Source organism: Ambystoma mexicanum, chromosome 2q (assembly GCF_040938575.1).
Source record: "Ambystoma mexicanum isolate Mex_15411 chromosome 2q, UKY_AmexF1_1, whole genome shotgun sequence".
NCBI classification, from domain to species: Eukaryota; Metazoa; Chordata; class Amphibia; order Caudata; family Ambystomatidae; genus Ambystoma; species Ambystoma mexicanum.
The window spans coordinates 459,057,929-459,079,821 of record NC_090924.1 but is presented as its reverse complement, the minus strand read 5'-3'; the positions used below and the strand labels follow the sequence as shown (position 1 = coordinate 459,079,821).

Below are 21,893 nucleotides of genomic sequence, written 5' to 3'. Positions count from 1 at the left end.
TGGCCAGCGGTTTCCTGTTCCTGGCAGCAATACGATATTGTAACAAGTACATGTACCAGTGGGGAAGGCTATCCTTTTGTCTTGTGTTGGCTTTCTTTGTTATCTATCACCGAGGCTGCACGTGTGAATGTACCTGCATTTTTGTAAATGTATACTGTTGATTAGCTTGACTTTCGACATACGGTGGATTGCATATGATGAATGTACACCTTAATACAAGTTTATAATCTGCAAGAGGGTGAAACCTATGAAGGAGCACTGAGGTTGATGTCAAGCTTCTGAGAGCCTGTGATTTCTGACAAGGTGCATTGAGGTTAGTGTCATCCCTCGAAGAGTCTGTGGATCCTGACAGAAAACGCATCATCCATTTTTGTTGTTAGCAATAAAGACATTTTAAAAAGTAAATATTCTTGGTATGCTTTCCTTTTGACGTTGGTTCAATCGAGTACATAGACTATGCATGCGTGGGAATGGTCCACTAGGGAGCACCATTCCTGGTGGTGACCCGTGTGGCCACATCTTGTGCATTAACCGGTAGCTGTCAGTGCATTCAGAAGTTGAGTCATTGAAGCAGAGCAAACCCTCCCCGCCACCCCCCCCCCCCCCCAGCCCCCTCTCTGCAGCTTTAGGCATTGCCCAGCAATGAAAGATCCTCCCGGACTGTGAGCAATCCTCTATCAGGCTGTGTGATTGCTTTGTGTTGCTTTGGATGGTACAGCACCCCAGCACTAGATGGCAAAAAATGATGTGGCAGTGACAGAGAATGCACACCAGCAAGGCAAGTGATTCTTTATTGCAGAAGCAGTGATAGCGGCTTACTGCCAACAGGATCCCTCTCTGACATTTGGCCCTTTTCCACACGTACCCCATGGAGTTCTCAAGGCATCCCCATAATTCAAAACTCTTCCAACAATTCGGGGTCTGGCAGTGAGGACATAGCAAGCGCTCTATGTAATCACTCTGAAATTCTGTATGATATGACATGATATGATGTGGCATTTATAACGCAACCTGTACACAAATGAATCTAGGCACGACAAGACAAGGAGGAGGAAACATGGGAGGACAAAATAACGATCTTACTAGGCATTGTGTCATTCAGAATGCGCAGGTGTGGGGAAGTGGGAAACAGAGAAGTGCCAGGGGGAAGTGCAGTTACCTCACAAGTGCAGCCAGCGGGTGGCTCATAAGTGCAGAGAGAAGGGACTGTAGGGTTGCAGATCCAGACCCTTAAGGGCTGGGGAGCCCAGAGGCAGTGCAAGGGCAACTGGGCATGCAGAAGCCTGGCCTGAGTTCAGAGGGGACCAGTTGACCACAGCACAGAGCGGTCAGGTGCATCAGCAGGGGAGAGGAAGATAGAAATTGGAAGCGAAAAGGAAGGTCTTGAATTGCTTCAGGAAACCAGAGGTGGTTCTGCTCAAATTTGAGAGAGGCAGGGAGGCTGTTCCAGAGGGTGGCCCCAGACGAGGAGATAGATCTGCCCCTAACTCTCTGCTTGGAGAAGCGTCTGACCCTCAGAGAGTTGGAGGTGGATGAGCGAAGAGCTTGAGAAGGAAGATTTTTTGGAAGAGAAAGTTGGAGGTAGAGCAGTCCCACGCCCCAGAAAGCCTTGTGGATGATGCAAAGTGTATTAAACTTGATCCTCGCAGCCACAGCAGCCAATGAAGAGATTTCAAAGCTGGAGAGATACGATCCCTGGGCTTGAGGCCAAGGACAAGTCTCGCAGTCCTGTTCTGGATAAGTTGTAAAGGTCGAAGAATAGAGGCAGGAAGATTTAGAAAGAGGCTGTTGCAATAGTCCAGAGCCCTGGAGACAGTGAGCTTCTGGGGGAAAGTGAGAAACAGAATAATAGATGCGAGGAGGTGCGGCTGATAGTTTGACTTCTTAGAGATGTCAGAGATGTGAGAAGAGAAGGAGAGGATGGAGTCGAAGATGACACCAAGTTTCTTAGCCGCACAGGAAGGAGCAAGAAGAGGGCCCAGAGTGGGCGGCAAGAGAGAGAGAGGAAAGGTGGGGGCGGGTGTCCCAATGAGGAGGAAATGCATCTTACTGGCATTAAGGCAGAGATTATTGGCGGTACACCATTCCTGAATTGCGGCTAGATAGTCTGGTATGAGAGAAGAAGCAGAGGTGGCTGAGGAGAGCCTGAAAGAGAGCTGAGTGACATATGCATAACATTGGAAATTGGAGCAGAAAGCAGCGATGCAGTGGGCAAGAGGTGCCAGGTAGTGGTTGAATAACCAGGGAGAGAGGTTAGACCCCTGTGTAACACCACAAGTAGAGAGAGGGATAGAAGAGAGGAAAGACCCCAGTTGGAACTGAGAGGGTCGGTCTGTGAGAAAGGAGGTCAACAGGCCATGGCCTGATCACTAATACCAAGTTTGTCCCAGAGACGATTGAGCAGGATGGCATGGTTGACCTTGTCAAAAGCAGGGGATAGCTCAAGGGGAATGAGGACAGAAGGGAGTTAAGAGTCAAGATTGGAGAAAGTTTTAGTTGGCCCATAAGAAGGTGTTGCAGGTTTATGAAGAAGATCCTCTGCTTAGAATCCCTTCTTTGAAGTTAGAAATGAATCAAAGCAAAATGGTGGTTAGTGCATTGTGCATTGTTAGCCTCTGCAACAATATGGCAACAGTTTACTTTTTAGCCCCAATGAAACTGGAAAGCCAAACATCTATTAATCTCAAGGATTTCAAAGATTCTTGCCTATGAGCAGGTGTGGATATTCTACCACGAGAATTTGCAGAAGATCCCATGCTGGAGAATGCCTCTTCCACGATTGAGCAGCAGTTCTTCGTGGAGTCAAATGAAGGCCTCTTGGGATGTCCGCCAGTGCCGACGCCCTCCCAACTTACAGCTGCTCAACCATGATGTCCGAAAAGTACTTCCAAGCAATGATCAAAATCTTTCTTTTATTTAGTGGTTGGCGGGTGAGAACGAAATTCTGGTCATCCTCTGTGAAATGTTATGCTCTTTATTAAGAAGGACACACAGGGTATATGCCACTAGTTTCCATGTAATTCTGGCAGCTGATATTGGTTCACTTGTTTGGCCTGAATGGGGAGACAGAGTGCACTCTCTCCCACGCGACAGCCCTGCATCTCTGTAGCAGGTGCTTCATTGCAGTCATGCATTCATTTTGCGGAAGGCCAGATACCGCACCAGATGCTGCATCCTTACATAGTCAACTTTTAATTACAGCATGGACCAACCTGCCTATAAAGACTGGAAACTGGAGGTAGCGAAGGATTGAAGGGCTGGGCAATAACTGCAGCCAGTTTTATTATTTACAAAGCAGAGGAAAAACACCACAACACATTATACAAACACTAATCACTAGGACAGTCATCTATTAAAACGTAATTCTATTTTGAGAAACATCCTCAATGTACCAGTTTCAGTTGTCTACTCTAACAGTATTACAGACTTTACAAAGCACGCTCAGGCCTGCAACACAACCAGGAGGAACTGCCGATGCATGCATACCATGGTGTCCGCCCATCTCATTCACTACACCTCCAGCAGGATAAAGCTTATTTACTCATGATAGTGACTCTTGGGCTCCTAGTACACAGTCCACTTTCTTCCATCCTTGCAGGAAAGGGGCAGGATCATTTTGTACAGTTAAGGACATTTTTCAAAGCAAAAGCACCCAGAGCCACGCCCTAACGCACACTGGCTTCTCCTGCCAGTGTTTGTCTTTCAGTTTATCCCAGAATCTGACAGATATTACTTTCGTCAGAGAGAAGGTTGTATGGATTAAAAGGGGTATGCGCTAGAATTACTACAGTGAGTGGATTTTTCTTAATCCTACACCCTGGCCCCTTTCTTCTATCCTTGTGAGAGATAAAAATCTAAAAATAAGCATTCTCAGTAAGAGCTATGCAGAAAGTGCGAGTCCTAATTCTCCAAACAGAGGTCTTTGGGACAGTTTGACCAAATTGGGAATCCACGCAAGTTGAAGAGTAATGTTTGCAGAGTTTCCATTAGCACCCTGAATGGGGGAGTCAGCCAATCAGGAGGCTTGAAATGCAGACTCAATCTCCCGATGTTAGCCTGCGTTCCAAGTCACCTGACCGCTGCCTCGTCTGCCCGCCATCTTCCCCCACCCCCTTTCCCCTTTTAAAATGATCTCCTCCTCCCCACTTACCTCATTGTGGCAGCAGCGCCCCTCGCAGCAGCCACCACCACTTCCTTCTTCCTTTTCTTATCCATGAGACAGCCATGGAAAGGGAAGAGGGGCTCTGTATGGAGCCCCGATTTCCCTTTCCATGGCGGCCACCTTTGAGCAGTCTTTTCATTCTGTGAACGGGATGCTGTGAGGAGTCCCTTTCACGGAACGAAAATACTTTCATTCAGCCCTGTCCCATCCCCTGGACAGGTGCTTATGGCGTTAAGCACCCGTTTCAAGGGCTGGAACGGGTGGTAATGAACCGAGGCCCTCGTTAAAAGCCCTTGCTTTGCTCTGGCCTTTAACTTGGGCCGCCAGCTCATTGGTACAAAGAGCACTATTGGTAGGCGCTGAGAGGAAAGCCTCACGGACCAAGGCCTCATTACGACCCTGGCGGAAAGTTACCGCCAGGGCCGTGACTTTACCGCCATGGTGCTAACTACGTTAACACCATGGCGGTAAGGGGATTTACCGCCCCATTCCGACCTTGGCGGGGCGGTAAATCCCCAATCCCCATTTACCCTTCCCCATTCCCATTTTTGCCCCATAGGGCATAATGGGAGTGGGGAAGGCGTTAATTACGCCACCGTAAATTACGGTGGCGTAATTAACACCAAGTTCCCTTACCGCCATGGATTTTTACACCCGCTAGAAGCAGGTGTAAAATCCGCCATGGCGGAGAGGGAACTCGTGATTGGCGGTAAGGGGTCGGCGCAGCTAACGATGGCGCTAACCCCTTACCGCCAGGGTCGTAATGAGGCCCCCTGTAGTAAAGCGGTACAACATGAAAGCACTACAAAGATGCCTTTTCGGTCCAGCGACTTGCAGGAATAAGTTACTAGGGAGGGGTGTTGTGAGGGGTGTTGTGATAAAAAGAACTCACCTTCGATTTCTTCCATTTCATGAGGATTCCAGCTGCCTTTAGAGTGGGGAACCGAATGCCTGATAAGAAAGTTTGTCGCATGCTATCCTTTCTAATTGGACTCTGCTTTGTTAATTTATTTTACATTGAACATTTTTAGTCCTGCCCACAAAAGGATGGATATCAAACTGGAATGCACAAACGAGGACAGACTATCAGAGTACTCAAAGTATATACTGACACCATAAGGTGACCTCTGGGTTTTATGATCTACGAGCAAGAGAGCTGCTGTCCCTTGCCTGTGAAGACATTACTATAGCAAAACAAACTCCTTTTTGGAACTCACGCCTTTAGTTTGGTTGCTTCCAATATGCTTAACCCATCTTCCTTTAAAGCATGTTGTCTGGGCCCACAGATTTCACCTGGGTTAGACCCATGACATGATTCCCTTTCCACAGATCTCTGAAATGCATCTATTTTAAATCATTGGTTTATAGCCCACTAACACTCCCCAGAACATTCAGTGCAGCTTGTTTTGAAAAATACACCTCTTTTTAAATGACCACCGTGCACTTTCTTCACGCACACCAAATTGGATTCAAACATCGGTCAGTTCAGTTTCTTGATACCAATTCTTAGTGTACACCAGACTCAGACTGGCCAATAGGGCAATGCCCCAATTGCAGGCCCAACATGCTTGTGTGGGACAGTTCTTTTGTTCAAATTGGGCCCATTTTTTGGTTAAATGGGCCAGTTTAGTGAGTTACTTCAACTTTGCTAGTAGTTTTGACCAGTTTTACTGAACAAATATTCTTTAAAATGCGCAATTTGCAACACCTTTTTCAAAAACACTTCCCACCCTGGGTACTACTCATATAGTCTGCCACAAATGTTTTTCCAAAAAAGGTAGCAGGCGCCCCTCTCCAGAAAGAACATGGCATGATAACCTGTTCTGTGTTTTTTTCCCACTTTGAGAGTTCGCAGACATCGCTTTTTGCTCACTGTACCTTTCAAAGATGGGAAGTAGCCATTTGCATATCAGTCTTTGTCCTGCCCCCGCACCGAAATGCTATGTCAATGACCTTCTGAACAAGAGTAATAACAGCAACCTCATACACGTGTGCCACAAAAGGAATGAATTGCATTTGGGACTGTGAGACACTTTTTCATTGGTGCCCCAGTCCGAACCCTGGTTTAAACCAGGGTCTTCTTTTGTAATGCCTGGAAAAAAAGACATTGGGGTTTTCTCAAAATATACATTTCCACAAACACAGGCTTTTAGAACTCTGGGGAATGCCGAAATAAACCTATACAACATCAAAAGCTTTGCAGTGCTGTAAAAAATGCAAATTGCCACTTGACAACAAAATGACAGCCAAAGTACCTTGTGTAAGCTCTCAATCCATATGTCCATGGCGTTCTGGCAAATGCATATCTACTTGTCCCAGGAACATGCATGCTTAGCAGTACCCGAATACACTCTGAAGGGGTGAGGGGTCATACAAAAGTGGGCTCCGGCTCATGTAACATCCAGAGGTTATTGAATTATGCCCATTTCTGTGGAAGTGTTTTGCCTCTTAATGATGCTCTTTAGTCCTAATCAACACCCTTTTACTGCCAGGCTGCACTGCCTATGTACATAACATCAATAAAGACTTGATGCCAAACACACATAAATATAAATAACTAAGATTAAAAATGCCATCTGGGGCCACAGGAGGATATTTCCCGTTGAGTTTTTAAATACTGCCGATACCAAATGGTGATGCTCCTCGGATCTGCTTGGTATTCACCCAGTCCATTTTACAGCCTCTGGATGCAGGTCTTCTACCCACTGAGCAGGTTGATTTAAGTGTCTGGAAGAGAGCCAGGTGAGGCTCAAAGAGATGCCTCGTCTGTTACTGCGTAAGCAGAGGAAGGATAGAAGAAGCTCCCTGGAGAAAGAGATTTCCTTAGGATCCTAATCCTTTACAGTAAGATCACAGTAGTTCCAGATCAGAGAACTGAATCTTCTCTCGTTCCTCATCTGATATCGCAAGCGCAGAGGATGACAAAAGAGGCTTCTTGATGTGGGATCACTCAGGAAGCCAACATCTGTCATCATTCCAAGCGACTCCACTCAGCAGGAGGTTCCCTAGGTCCCTTCGGCCTCCCGATTCGGTTATTGAAGCCTGTAAGAGATTAAAAAACAATAACGGTGAGTTCTCGTACACTATACGTTCCCATCTGTATTAAACTCTCTGCTGCGAATGAAAGTCATCCTTATTCCTTGGACACAGTATTTCTCTTCCTATCTATCTTTCAGTCCCATTTCTCACATTGTCTAGGGAGGATCCTCGAAGACCATTGGAAAGAATGGGCCTCATTACGAGTTTGACGCCACATTCCCTCTGAAAATCATTGGATATACCGGGTGGTAAAACTGACAAAGAGGATCATTTGGCCATCCGCCAAACTTGTAACGAGGCCCAAAATGTCCAACTACCTACTTAAAGTAATGAGGTGATGGTATGATGGTACGAATGATTTGGAGCAGGGACTTTGGCGTGAGAAAGTGATCTCAAGCTTTTGAATATTTGTGTGGCAGGCCTTGTTCAACACTGGCTTTTTGCATTCCCCGGGTGAATTGGATGGGTAATGGCTGCTCGGAATTATGAGATGGTAAGGCATGGGTCTGGAGCCTTTGTTATGGTGACTGAGTCAGTCTGAGTGTGGCCAGGGCTTGTATAATACGTGTGTTTCCTCCCAGCACTCCTGCTTTTAAGTACTTACAGCAAGCAACAGTATATAGAGGCGACATGGTTTAAACCGTTTCTAAATCAATGGGTTAATGCAAGCTGAATTAGCTTCTCTGTGTTCATTTGAGGGGCAGTGATGGTTCTTCACATTTGTAGTTTCTTGGGAGTGAAATCTATCCTCTTCTACAACTACAATTCTATAATCTAGTTTAAAAAGGTTTGTCTTCTGTGTCTACAGTTATAGGCTGATAGGGTCATTTTGAACAATCTCCAAACTCTGAGCCAGATCTCCCTTCATTTCACCCTCCCCTTTAAGGGAATGTTCCATTATCCTGTCAAGGCAGATTCATGCAGTGCCCCAGAATGAACTTCAGCAACCAGGTGTGTTATTTCAGGCAGGCTTGTGACTTCAGTGTCAAAGAAGGGGGATATGTACAAATATTACTACAGAAATAATTTATTAAAAATATATTTTCACAGAAATGTTGATTGGAAAAATGCTTGCTAAAAACAAGCAAGTAAAAATATGACTATATGAAGAATAATTATTGCAGACGATATAAAAAACGATGGTAAAAGTAATCCTAATCAGATGGAGTTTCTCAGTGAGAAATAGCTAGAAGGGAAGTGAATAAGGGAATATTTGCAGGAAGTGATGCCCAATAAACAATCGAGAAAAAGCATGCGCATTGATAGACAAAACAATGCCTACGAAGAACAAAAGATTATTTTTGTAACAAATAAAACTTAGGTCATGTTTTTTTCTGATGGATAAGTCATTTCTTCCACAAATATCCTTTAAGCGCAAGTCTGGCTTAAGAAACTTTTTCAGCCACCAGGGGGGACACTGTGGCTCTGGGTCAGTTCTGTTTGGCATTGGTGCTCATGGCACCGGATGTTATGTAATGGAGTGGTGCATATATGGAGTTGGCTATGCATCATGGCCTCTGTCCCCCTCAGGTTGGTGGAGGGAGCAGAGCAAGAAGGATCGCCTACAATAGGAAGTTCTGGAACACCATACAGCCAAAGTGGACATCCTGACCTAATAAGGAAACTAGCAATACTGCTTAGCAAACATGTGCAAAGATGCCCATATAGGGACCCCTCTGCAAAGCAGGGGTAGTCGACAAGCCTCTGGTAGAAAGAGCCCCGAGACACAGAGGTATGTCTTTGATGCCTAGATCATAGCGGTCAGAAATGTAGAGGATATTCCATCCACACATGGTATATTTAGTTGCAGCCCTGCATGCCTGGCCACCAGCAAAGCTTTCAAAGAGCTTCTTGGCCTTACTGATGTCCCATGAAGAAACATTGTAACTGTGTGCCCCTGTGCGGTCCAGATGTTGAAACCTCTCCCCTTCTTAGCTGGACGAGGCAGAAGAAATTTGAGTGGAAAATGGATAACCTGTGACAGGTGAATGTACAACACGGACTTGGGATAGGAGCCCGGTCTCACCATCAAAGTTACATTTCCTTTAGAGCAGATAAGATAATGAGACTTAAAGGAAAAAGCCTGGAGCTCTCTCATTCGCCTTGCGGAACTGATGCCAGCTAGGAACATCACCTAAAGGCTTAGCAGCCTCAAAGGACACAAACACAATGGCACAAATGGAGCCACCATCAGAAATGTTAGAACAAGGTTCCAAACCCAAGGAGAAACAACAAACTGGTGTGGTGGAAACTGGTTAGTCAACTCTTTTCAAAAATGCATAATAGTAAAAATAGTAAGAAGGAGCACGGTTCAGGGATCTGCTTTAAGACTGAAATAGCAGCGAGGTCCCCCATAAAAGTACCACTATAACAGCCCTCTTGGGGCAAGTAAAGCAGAAAGTCAAGCAGCAAACCAATCAAAACATCAGACCCTGCCAATGGCACATGTCAGAGAACACCATCAGAAAACATAGATAGGCGTGCTTGCTGGCCTCCTGGCTTAAAGGAACACATCCAGGACCTCGTCAGACAACTCTTAGTCCTTGCACCTCCCCCACTCAATGACTAAGAATGAAGGTGGAGACTGCTCAGGTTCGGGTGGAGGATTCTACCTTCCAAATTAGTGAGTAGTTCCACCCCCGACTGGAGGCACCAGTGGAGACATACGCACATGCCCAGAAGTTCCAGGTATTCTGTCCTCTGGGCCACGTTTGGAGTGATCAGGATGTGGGTGGGCTGGTTCTATCCCCTGAGGGCCCGCATGATGATAGAGATGTAGGGTAATGCATAGAGGAGATTGAAGTTCTACTCTGCAATCAATGTTTGTCTCTGTGCACAGTGTGGGGGAAATTCCGGTTGACTCTGGAACGTGAAGCTGTCTAATCGAGGGCCCACCCTGAGAGGCAAAGATTATGTCCAGAACTTCATAGGACAATTCCCATGCATGGGAGACGGACAAATACCTACTCTAGGCTCTCGCAATAACTGCTCACAGGTAGACATCAATTTCCAGAGCCCAGAAAAACAGAACTATTGCTTCCCAGCACAGAGGAAGTAACCCCTCAGGACCTCCCCTGTTCAGGTAATGTATGGCCACAGTGTTGCCCACCAGAATCTAGACACACGTGCCCTGCACATATGGAAAGTAAGAACCAAGGGCCAGTTTGATAGCCTGCACCTCAAGGAGGTTGATGTGCTTCTCCCTTGACTCCATGGGGGACAAAAGGCTGGTCACCATCAGATCATATAGGTGAGTACCACAACCCTCTAGAGAGGGCATTTATGACTACGGTCAACTGTAGCTAAGGTGTCATTGAGGATCGACCTGTCTAAGGGCCCACCTCAGGAGATACTGGAGAACATTGTTCTAGAAATGCAAAAGCAGTCACATTGCCACAAAACTCATACCACTGATAGAACTGCAGTCACTGGAGCAACCTCATGCGCAACTAGGCATCGGAACAATAAAGATGTAGGAGGCTATGAGACCCAAAATGCAGAGAAAGGCAGAAGTCGGGACTGGGCTCTGGGAAGGGAAAATCTGCAACTTCGGCCAATGTTGTCCTCAGGAGCTAAGGGCCTGTTTGGGAGTTGGTTCAGCAGTGTACAGGTACATTGGAGTATCTGTGATGGTGTAACCTGGGCCTTATTGAAGATGAGGGAGAACCCCAAGCTGTGCAGCCGATAAGAAGGGGGGTACATGTGGACTGGTACTTGTTCCTGAGGTCAAAACGTATGCTGGCAGCAAACACACTAGGGTCATGACAGAGGCAATCTGATATACAGGGCAAGGTCAGGTACACCAGCGGGCAGCAACAGTTCTGAGGAAAAGGCAGGAGCAGTCCAAATAAGTATCCCGGATACACAAAAAGTTGAAGAACAGGAGAAAACAGACAAAAAACTGAAAGCAGGAAACATCTGGTAATAGGCTAGTCCAAGGTTCTGGGCTTGTTGATGAGTCTTTTGCCCCAACTTTCAGTGACCCTTATCGGGCAAAGGGGGTAGGTAGGAAACAATGGAGTGCCTGGCTGCAGTTTGCAGGCTGCGCCTGTGCAGAAGGGTTTGCGTTTGCTGGAAGCTGTCAGGACTAGCAGCACAGTGAGACAGAGCCATGCAATGGCAGAACTTGGCACGAATAATTAACAAGCATCAAGGGGGTATGCCAGTTCAGTCATGTATAAGGGGTAAGACGAGGAAGGGTCAGGCAGCCCCAGGCCGGAGGAGAGACCCACAAGCTTGGTGATCGGTAGGAGGTACAGGCCAACTGAAGACACCTTGGGACGCGATACAAAGCCCACAAACACTGCTTTTGTGGGTAGGACACCGACATGGGCTTCCTGCAGTCCCCGCAAGGCTTTACGCCTGAGGCCTTCGGTGGGGACATGACACAAGACACATTTAGCAGTAGCCAGTGGTGCGTTTCAAAACCAGCGGTCTTAGCTAAAAGCCGGTGCCACTGGGGCAAGCCAATTCTTTTTCAATAAACGCACACAGTGTCTAGAACTGGAAGCAAAAACAAGGCCCGGAGAGCACTTTCTTAGCACATAAAATGGACACATTTAAATTGCACCTTCTAAATGACGATCTCTAATGTACATGAATAATACATTAACACCAACTAATTTGGGTGCCCAAGTGGTACCAAATTTAGCAGCTGGAAGGTGGAATAGCACGTGGTTAAGTTTTTCATGTTTCATCCCTGGACTACACGGTCTTGTTGTTTGAAGTACAATGTATATTCGCTAGATAGGTATGTTATGTTATTTGGCATTTATGTAGCGTCTTATGTATCATTGGTATGATCTCAAAGCGCTGGTAGGTTGAACGTCCTCGGCAACCGTAGTTCAGTCAGTAGAGAGCGAGAGTGTGGTATGGTGAGTGGGTGCACCGGATATGTGTGCAGCTGGTGTGGTTGTTGCATGATAGCTGCTTCTTAGCGGTAGGTGTGGTGCTGAGGAAATCAGGTGGATGTGTTCAGACGTGAGGGTGGACATCCAGACTGAGTTCTGGCTGCGTTAGGCCTGAGGAGGCCTTAAGTTAGCCATAAAGTGCTCAGCTAGCTGTGTTTTATTAGGATGATGTGGAGTTTGTGGGGTCATGTCATTTATAATAACAGCTAAACCGAATGTGTCATAGTAGAGCTGTGTTTTAGTTGAATGATGGTGTATAAGGGAGAGTAAGCACAGTAGTGTGATATGGTGGTTATCAGTAAAGCGCCTGCGATCAAGCACGAGAGCAGGACGGGGGCGTATATTAGGCACAATTTCTAAGTTCAACAATAAGTGTGAGACATATCATTCACAAGTCTATCTAAGTGAGGGATATGCTATCATTCACAATTCCAACTAAGTGAGGGATATGCTACAATCATAATTCTATCTAGATGAGGCACATGCTATCATTTACAATTCCATCTAAGAGGGGCACATGCTATCATTTATAATTCCAACTAATTGTGGGATAATTCTACCACTCATAATTTTATCTAGATGAGGCACATGCCATCATTCACCATTCCATCTAAGTGTGACGCATGCTACCATTCGCAATTCCATCCAAGCATGGGACATGATATCATTCACAATTCCAACTAAGTGAGGGATATGCTACAATCATATTCTATCTAGATGAGGCACAATGGTATCATTAACAATTCCATCTAAGAGTGGCACATGCTATCATTTACAATTCCAACTAATTCCAAATAATTGTGGGATAATGCTACCACTCATAATTCAATCTAGATGTGGCACATGCTATCATTCACAATTCAATCAGTGTGGCACATGCTATTATTCACAATTCCTTTCAGGTGTGGCACATGCTATCATTCAAAATTCTATCTAAGCGCGGGATATGCTATCATTCACAATTCAATCGAAGTGTGGCACATGCTATCCATCACAATTCTATCTATCATTTACAGTACCAACTAAGTGAGGGATATGCTACCAATCATAGTTCTGTCTGCATGAGGTACATGCTATCATTTACAATTCAATCTAAGTGTGGTTCATGCTATCATTCACAATTCCATCGAAGTGTGGCACATGCTGCCATTCGCAATTCTATCTAAGTGTGGCACATGCTATCATTTACAATTCTATCCAAGAGTGGGATATGCTACCAATCATAATTCTGTCTAGATGAGGTACATGCTATCATTTACAATTCCATCTAAGTGTGGGACATGATATCAATCACAAGTCTATCTAAGTGCGGGTTATGCTATCATTCACAATTCCAACTAAGTGAGGGACATGCTACAATCCTAATTCTATCTAGACGAGGCACATGCTATCATTCGCAATTCTATCTAAGTGTGGCGTATGCTATTTTCACAATTCCATCTAAGTGAGGCACATGCTATCATTTACAATTCCATCTAAGTGTGGCGCATGCTACCATTCGCAATTCCATCCAAGTGTGGGACATGATATCATTCACAATTCCAACTAAGTGAGGGCTATGCTACAATTTTATTCTATCTAGATGAGGCACAATGCTATCATTAACAATTCCATCTAAGAGTGGCACATGCTATCATTTACAATTCCATCTAATTCCAACTAATTGTGGGATAATGCTAATTCCAACTAGATGAGGCACATGCAACATTTGCAATTTCATCTAAGTGTGGTTCATGCTATCATTCACAATTCAATCAAAGTGTGGCACATGCTATTATTCACAATTCCTTTCAAGTGTGGCACATGCTATCACTCAGAATTCAGTTATGACTCATTATACAACATATAATATTATATGATATCACTCTCTTTCTCTCTTATCTCTCTCTCTTTCTCAGATTTCAACACAACACTCCATCCAGACCCTCCAGATGCATACTCCAACAGAATCACTGTACCCTTCACACGCAGAGTACGGGCGGGTGGCACTAGCTTCCCAAACATGGCTGCCACTTTCTGGAACTCCCTCCCAACTCAGATAAGATTGATTGACTCTCATACAGCCTTTAGGAAAGCTATCAAAACCAGGCTTTTTGTTTCACAGTCCTCTCGTACTATCCTTGTGCTGCATGATACTGCTACCTACCCTACCTATGCACTTGAATAAGATCTAATAATGTTAGTGGTACCACTTTAGAATTTGTACATATTTACCATTGTTGATTTTCGGAGCACAAAGTGAGCTATCGTGATCGTGTGTATGACTTTGAATATTAATTATATAAAGACTGTTTTAACCGATACAGTGTGTGGACATTCCTTCGTGGGTGCTCGAAGACTACACTGTACTTAAGAACCAGCTCGCATCACCTCCCGAGAAGCTAGGCCTCGATTGCTCGACCACAACTACCAATACTAGAGAATCTTGGCAGGGGTGTCTGCGCCTCCCCTCTACCATATAGAGAGTGGAAGTTCAGACCCCCCCTCCGGTCTTAACAGTACCTAAAGCTAAAGTAATCGTGGATACAAAGAAGATAAAGTAATTTACTGGTCAATAACTGTAAATACGCAGTAACACAAGGTAGAAAAAAAACATATAAAGGTTTGCTATAGAGGAATATATGACGTGGCAAGGATGGCCATGATAGGAAAATGGACGCTGGCTCATGTCGAATTCAACTAAGCTACCTCAGAGACTGACCAAGGTTGCAGAATCAGGAGAAGTTGGAAAGCTCTGTGTGCAGAACAACAGGAAGGCTATGTTGGCTATGTTGGCCTAAGATCAAAGATACAAGGCACAAGGGGAGTTAACCAGGATACGCTATGAACAAAGGGCACATTTCTCTTAGATCAAAGAAGAAGAACACATCTGCAATGGCCAAAGTATTGGACAATTAAAAGTATATGAAGTCTATGTAAGGTAGAGTGAGCAAGTCTCTAGAGGCTAAGAGGAGCAACAGCACCCTGTATAATTGAATAAAATAACAGTAAACAGTAAATAAGAGGCTGAAATGGACAAATTTGTGGTCTCTTCACATATGACTCAGAAGTCGAAGACAAGTACTATTCATTAGAGCCTCAGACTAAGGTAGTGGTGTGCTCACACTCCCTCAAATGTTCCAGGACAGAGAGCAGGCTGCAAGGTCAACTACAGACAGAAGATTTTGGCTTATGGCTGACCGATGAAGGATGACGGGTTAATTGGGAGAACTGGGAGTAATCTGACACAATTCAAAGCACATAGGTTTCATTTCATGTATGTGCTGCTAAAGAGCTGAACGTTCAAGGTTGGGCTAGCATGTCAACCAATCAGTGGGTTGAAAGGGCAACCTAAGATACATTGTTGCAAAGATCAATCTGCTGGTATTATTTTCAGCTATAATCAGTACTATACGTATTTAAAGGAAGTACAAGGTGGATCTATGTGATTTTAACCAACTAAATAATAAAGAATGAAAGAATGAAATTTGAACTAAACAAAAATGAAAACATCACATTTCTTTTTTTTGGGCCCCCCCCAAGCCACCCATTTCCCCATGTTTAAAACCCCACCCCAAACCCTCCTTACCAAATTTAACCCCTTACCCGACGCCCACATATATATATAATTCTTTTAAACAGTATTTTTTCATTGTTTTTTTATTCGTTCAAATGTCATTCTTTATTTTCTATTCATTAATATCACTGGATACCGTTCAAGGCGTGTCCTACAGATAAGGGGCAGCCAATGATGTATTAATTCTTATATGTTCTATATGTATATATGTCCCCCTAACAAATCCTTTCCATCAATAGGCTTTATGATTTGCCATGTAGGATGACTGCATGGCACCACTCCCGTGGACACTGGCCGCAGGCCTGGCTACACACACACACACACATCAGAATACAGCAACGACTATGCCAAATTCGGTCTCGCTGGTCACATAATTATTCTGCCTTCATACACCAGACTACGCCTCAACACCTCTGCCATTAGTATGCAGCAAAGACCTATGACAGAATCAGGCCAGCTGGACACATGAGGAGTCTCTTGCACTCACGCTTTCTCCTGGCCTCTCTCTCAGCACCCATTCAAATGCTTGAACTCGTAGGATGCTTTTTATCGAAGCCCGGCCAGCCCCACCACGCCTTACAATGGCCAAATGCAGACACACATTCTAATCCAACTTCGTGATCTCCAACACTCCGTACTTCGGTCCCCAATGGCTTTCCCACCACTAGCGCATTGAGACTACAATAATGGTAAAAGGTGCTATATAAATGACAACTACAATACAATACAATTAGTTGACTGCTTTTAAAGATTGCTTGTTGTGACCTTTAATCGTATCATGAGATATCTCATTGCACATCTCAAACTTTGTGATCTAGTGGTCATACATCGGTCATACAAATAATAGTTGCTAATGCATATGCTCATGCATAATTATTATTCACTTTATTTATTCATTTATTATTGTTTCATTAGTTGCGAACTGTAAATGCACACAAGCCCTTGTGCGCAAAGTGGAAAGGATGGAATGGTAGAGAAATGGGGCAAATGGAGCCTGAATCTTCTAATCCTTGGGTCATTCAGAAACAGGTGCCAGGGGTATGGCTAAGAAGAGAGAAGCACAATAAGCCAACACAACTATGCAAACTCAACACATGACAAAACTATAAGTACAGTTGAGAATGACTAGGAGCAGTACAGTTAAGCATGACTGGGAGCAGAGTCAACAGGGCAACTCAAGGTACAGAGACTGTATACGTGCAGTATAGAAGGAAATGGTTAAGTGTTATAATTAACAGCAGATAGCAGGTCTCGAGTGTTAAGCAAAGGAGAGCTTAAAAAGGAAAGTCTTAAGTCGTTTCCTATACATGACATGGATGTCCAATGCTCTTAAAGTGATGGGGAGGCTGTGCCAAGTTTCAAAGCTTTGGCCTAGCTGTGTTGAGTAGTTTTCCTCCAAATTCATTTTTCTTGACCCAGGTTAGCAAGATGGAGAAGGAATGAGTGGACCGAAGAACCCCTAAGGGGTGCTATTTGATGATCTTATGTTGAGAAAATGAACCAATACCCCAATTGGCGCAACGAATAGTACACTAAGTCATGAAAGCAATATGCTTTTCTACAGGTAGGCAATGCCAGCACTTGAGGTCTGAGGTGACACAGTCTCTTGGTTTCAGGTCCACGGTCAGCATAGCATATGGACAAAGGAGAGCAGGCTGTGAAATATAATGGCCAGATTGTTTGCTGATGAACATAAAGAAGCATCCATGGTGGTTGGTCAGTTAAAAGGCAAATCTGGTGTTACCAATACAGATGATCTCCATTTTGTAAGTGCTGAGGCGCAAGCTACTTTTGATCATCTAATCATTGATGATTGAAAGGCCAGACGATATCGAAGTTGTATTTTGAAAGGAGGTATCCAGAGTAAAGTCAGTCTCGATATCATAAGCATACATCTGAGATCAGAAAGTGGTTTGAGGTAGGCATTAAAAAGCCAAGGCAATAGGGGAACATTTTGTGTCACATTACAAGTCAACGCAGATGGACCAGATAGAAGGGGACCTGATACCAATTATAGCTGTAACTGAGTCGTACAATAAGTAGGCAACCCACTCAAGTACAAGGTTTTTAATGCCCAGAAGATCTGTTAAGTGGTTGAGGATGGTGGCATGGTGCATAGTGTCAAATGCTGTGGACGGGCCAAGAAGGATGCGAATTGAAGGGGTGCCATTCTACAAGCAGTGCAGTACCTCTTCCCTCATGAATAGTAGATTGAGCCCCCATGCAGCTGAGAAGCCTGATTGATGGTCATGCAATAGGTGAGGTACTATAACAAATGAATTGCTGGGTCACCATGTTCTCTATGATCTTCCCCAGGAAAGCTGTGTTAGCGATTGGATCATAATTGGCCAGAAGGGATATGTAGCCATATGAGTTGTTGAATAGGGCCTGATGCATTTCTTGAGGCCAAGAGGAAAATGTCTGGAACTTAAGAGCTGCTGACTTACAAAGCTAAACTGGGAGCTAGCGATATCATGTTCCCATTGATAGTGGATGGTGGGCAGCGAAAGAGCTGTTCTGATAAGGCTCTCAACGTCTTCATAGTTTTCATGATGTCTACAGGGATCACAAAGTTGAAGACAGGACAGGAACAGCGTAGCCAGGGTGGGAAGCAGAAAGCTAGGTATGGAAGAGCATAGGCAGGCATTAATATTAGATCAGATGGACTTTATGTTCTCAAGGCAGGTGGACAGGTTGCCAGCCAAGTCCTGGGATGCAAGAGGAGCTGAAAAGCTTTCTGGTGGGAGAGAAAGTCCTTTGCAGTCCTGGAACATTTCAGCTGAGGTCTTAGGTACTTGCATTATGTGGGTGCACAGATATGCTTTCTTCTTCAGTTTGTGTGTGTGTTATAGTGACCTCTCTTATGGTGGAGAAGTTCACTTTTTCTTCAAGGGGAGGAACTTCTGCCATATGCACTCAACTGTCTGTTTTTTCTCTTCTGGAGCTTCCAGCATCATACTGAACCAATTATTCTTTTCATGTTTTGTTTTTTCCTCTTTGAAATAATAGAAGCAAGGCGGTATACGGTTCTTATGTTCTCATTGTGGAGTTGGGACCAAATTTCCTCTTGTGGGTTTTGGGGGCTGCAGCTGAGACATCAGATCTCTGAAAGGTTTTAGCATAGTTGGTGGTGGTCAACGGTCTCACTGCTCCTGGACCGCTAGCCCTTTGACTAGGAGTGTTCTAGGATATAGGAGGTGGGGGAGATAGTAGTCAAAGAAGGAAATTAGGTTCTGATAGTTTCTCTGCACCATAACAGTGCCATTGTTTGGCTACTTTCCTACATGAGTGGGGAGTGTGGTTGATGCCCCGCCTAATGCTGCCTCCACTGATCTCAGCTGAACCTCTTGATGGAAGAAGAGACAGCATATTAAACTGCAAAGCCTTCCAGTTAGGGGCGAAGTGCAACATGTCAGTGTTGCTACGGGTATCACAATGACACGGTTCCCAGATAATTACACCACCCTTTTTGATATGCTGTTGACGGCAGCTGTACGATCTATGTCAACAACACACTGTAGAAAGCAGGAGGTGAAATGGTCTTTATCTATCCCCAGCTTTAGTCTTTATTACGAGGATCCCCACAGTATTGCACCCGTCATTCCAGTGCCTCAGCTCGACCTGACTATTTATCTCAAATTCGTTATCATTTATAGCCCCCCTCCCCTAACCCCTCCCAAGGTGCTGTCGCACAGTTTCTCACAGCATGGTCTGATCTATTCACCAAGCTGCAGATCACATCCAACAAAATCCTCATAATGGGGGATTTTAATATTTAGCTTGACTGCCACTAAAACAGCTTTACCTCCCTCTTCATGAACTTGTAGAAAAGGATAACAAGTAAGGTGAACTTTGAGTTTCTTCAGAGCCTCACAAGTAACACCTCCTTCAGGCTACACAACAGTAAAGCAGCTAGCAAAGAGGGCGGAAACTGCAGTGAACATGGCAGGGAGCACATTCTACGCAGCACCTACAAGAGACCTTAAGTAGTAGGAGCTGTTGCGATAATCCATAGGGCTAAGGTTGGTGTCGGACATTGGAACAGCTTGCACTTGGCAAGGTCGAATTCCGTGGCAGGGCCGTTTTAGCCTTTACTCCTTTCCGATGTCGATAGGTCAGTAAATCAAGCACCATTCAAAGAAAATGGGGTAAAAATGAGACCTGTTATTATATCGCTTAGAAGCTGGAAGAGTCTAACATGATATGCTACATAAGAACACACAATTATAATTATTAATCCTGAATGGAAGGTGGCACAAGAGAAGAGGTGAAGTAAACTAGAAGATATACACGAACAGCAACGGGACCACAAGCTAGAAAAGGTCCTACAAACAGAGGCAATAAGCTCAAAGTGGTAGTTTCATTTAATGAGTGAACTAGCTGATAGCGTGTTACTACAGCTCACAGTAATGCGACAACAACCAATAGAAACAACCAATCAGCAAAGATCCACAGAGGGGGAAATGAATACCTACCTGCTCATTGTGCAGCACACAGAGCAACAGGCAGGGTGCAGGTATCTCTATAACACTTCAAGATAGCTCAGTAATGGGCTAAAACCTGGAATGCCAATTCATGCAATACATGCAAAGAGTGGGGGCAGTGGCAGTCAGCATACTGTGGAGGGTTCACCAGTGATATATATGTCATTTATAACGCGCTTGTACACAAGTGATTCTAGGCGCAACAAGACAAGGGAGGGCAGACAGAGAGAGGACAAAACAAATGATCTTACTAGGCCTTGTGTCATTCAGATCGTGCAAGTGCGACAACGTCAAGTGCAGGGAGAAGGGAGAGGGCGAAGTGCCAGGGAGACGGAGGGGGAAGTGCAATCAGGGCAGTATTGCTCTGAATAAGTGCAGCCAGGGCTGCCGCTCTGGGTAAGTGCAAGGAGGCAGGGGACTATGGAGGTTACAGATATTGTCCCTAAGTACGCGGTAGCCCGGTGGCAGTGCAGTGCAGAGGAGACTGATCATGGAGGAGCCTGGTGCCCAGTGAGACTCTGAGGGTACCAAGCAACCAGCCGGCACAGCAGACTGCTAGGTCAGCAGGGGAGAGAGAGAAAGCATAGGAGAAAAGGAAAGTCTTGGGCTGCTTCCGGAAATTCAGGTGGTCTGGCTCAAGTATAGCACCAGCTAATACAGTGCAATTCAACACAACATGTGTAACAACAAACAAGGCAAGAAATGAACCCAGGTTCTAAAGTGTGGAACAAACAATGACTACTTTCACACAGTGAAAACAGGGTGGGAAGGAGCAACATGAAGAAGCAGGAATAGCAGCATACTTTGGCATTGTATTGAAGGAATGCATGCATGCTCTGAGTGCGGCAGGTGAGATGCAGGCTAGGCTAGCATATTTACACAAGATCTCAAGTAACAAGGGGAGACTGGCCGCATAAATTGCATATAGCTGAACAGACGTAACAAAGGCTGGTATGCGGAAATTCAGAGAGTGGTGGCCTACAGTGGCGAGCACCCAATGAAAGTTTCACCGGTGGTGTGGATCACCTAGATAGTACCGTGCAAATTCAAACACAATGGGCCTCATTACAAGTATGGAGGTAGCCATGCTGATATTAGCGGCATGGCTTCCCCCATACCAGGTACCAGGTCCGGGTTCCCGGAATGGGTAAGTACCGGGGCATTCTGACCTTGGAGGGCCCGGTAATTCCCCTTCCCAGGAACCCGGACCCGGTACATCGCCATTCCCATTCGAGCCCCCATAGGGCTCAATGGGAATGGGGAGGATGCAAACAACGGGCCCGTTAATGACGGGCCCGTTGTTTGCATCCTGGTCTGCTCGCGGGACCCGCTAAGGACGCCTGGTAAAACCAGGCATCGTTAGTGGGTCCTGCGAGGAGTCCTCGTAATGGGGCGGTAGAGGGATAACGGGGCCAGCATCTCTACCGGCCCGGTTATCCCTCTACCGCATACCTTGTAATGAGGCCCAATGTATGTAACACCACATGTGGCAGACTTAAAATGGGGATCCACATTGTATTGCGGAAAACCTAACCGCAACTATGAGGAACGGCAAAGCATGATGCAGGGTCTCTGAAGTACAATAGAAAACCTCTAGTGGGTTGAAGTGAGTGTTAACTAGCCCCACGGGAAGACTACACACGTGTATCAAAACACATGCGGTGTACGTGTTAGAGTGAGCTAGTCTGTTAGAAATGGGGATTTGAGTGGAACCAAAGAGATGCCCCCAACGAAGCAGCGGA

General features: G+C 45.1%; 1 protein-coding gene across 2 annotated transcripts in view; it reads right to left on the bottom strand.

Moving 5' to 3' along the window:
* Nucleotides 1–3,244: 3,244 nt before the first annotated feature.
* Nucleotides 3,245–21,893, bottom strand: part of PTPN18 (protein tyrosine phosphatase non-receptor type 18) — a 674,845-nt gene continuing 656,196 nt past the window's right edge. For both annotated transcript variants that reach the window (XM_069647567.1, XM_069647566.1), the window contains one exon: nucleotides 3,245–7,204. In XM_069647567.1, coding sequence (XP_069503668.1) covers nucleotides 7,134–7,204 — 71 coding nt within the window. In that variant the 3' untranslated portion in view covers nucleotides 3,245–7,133. The remainder of the gene's footprint in view (nucleotides 7,205–21,893) is intronic.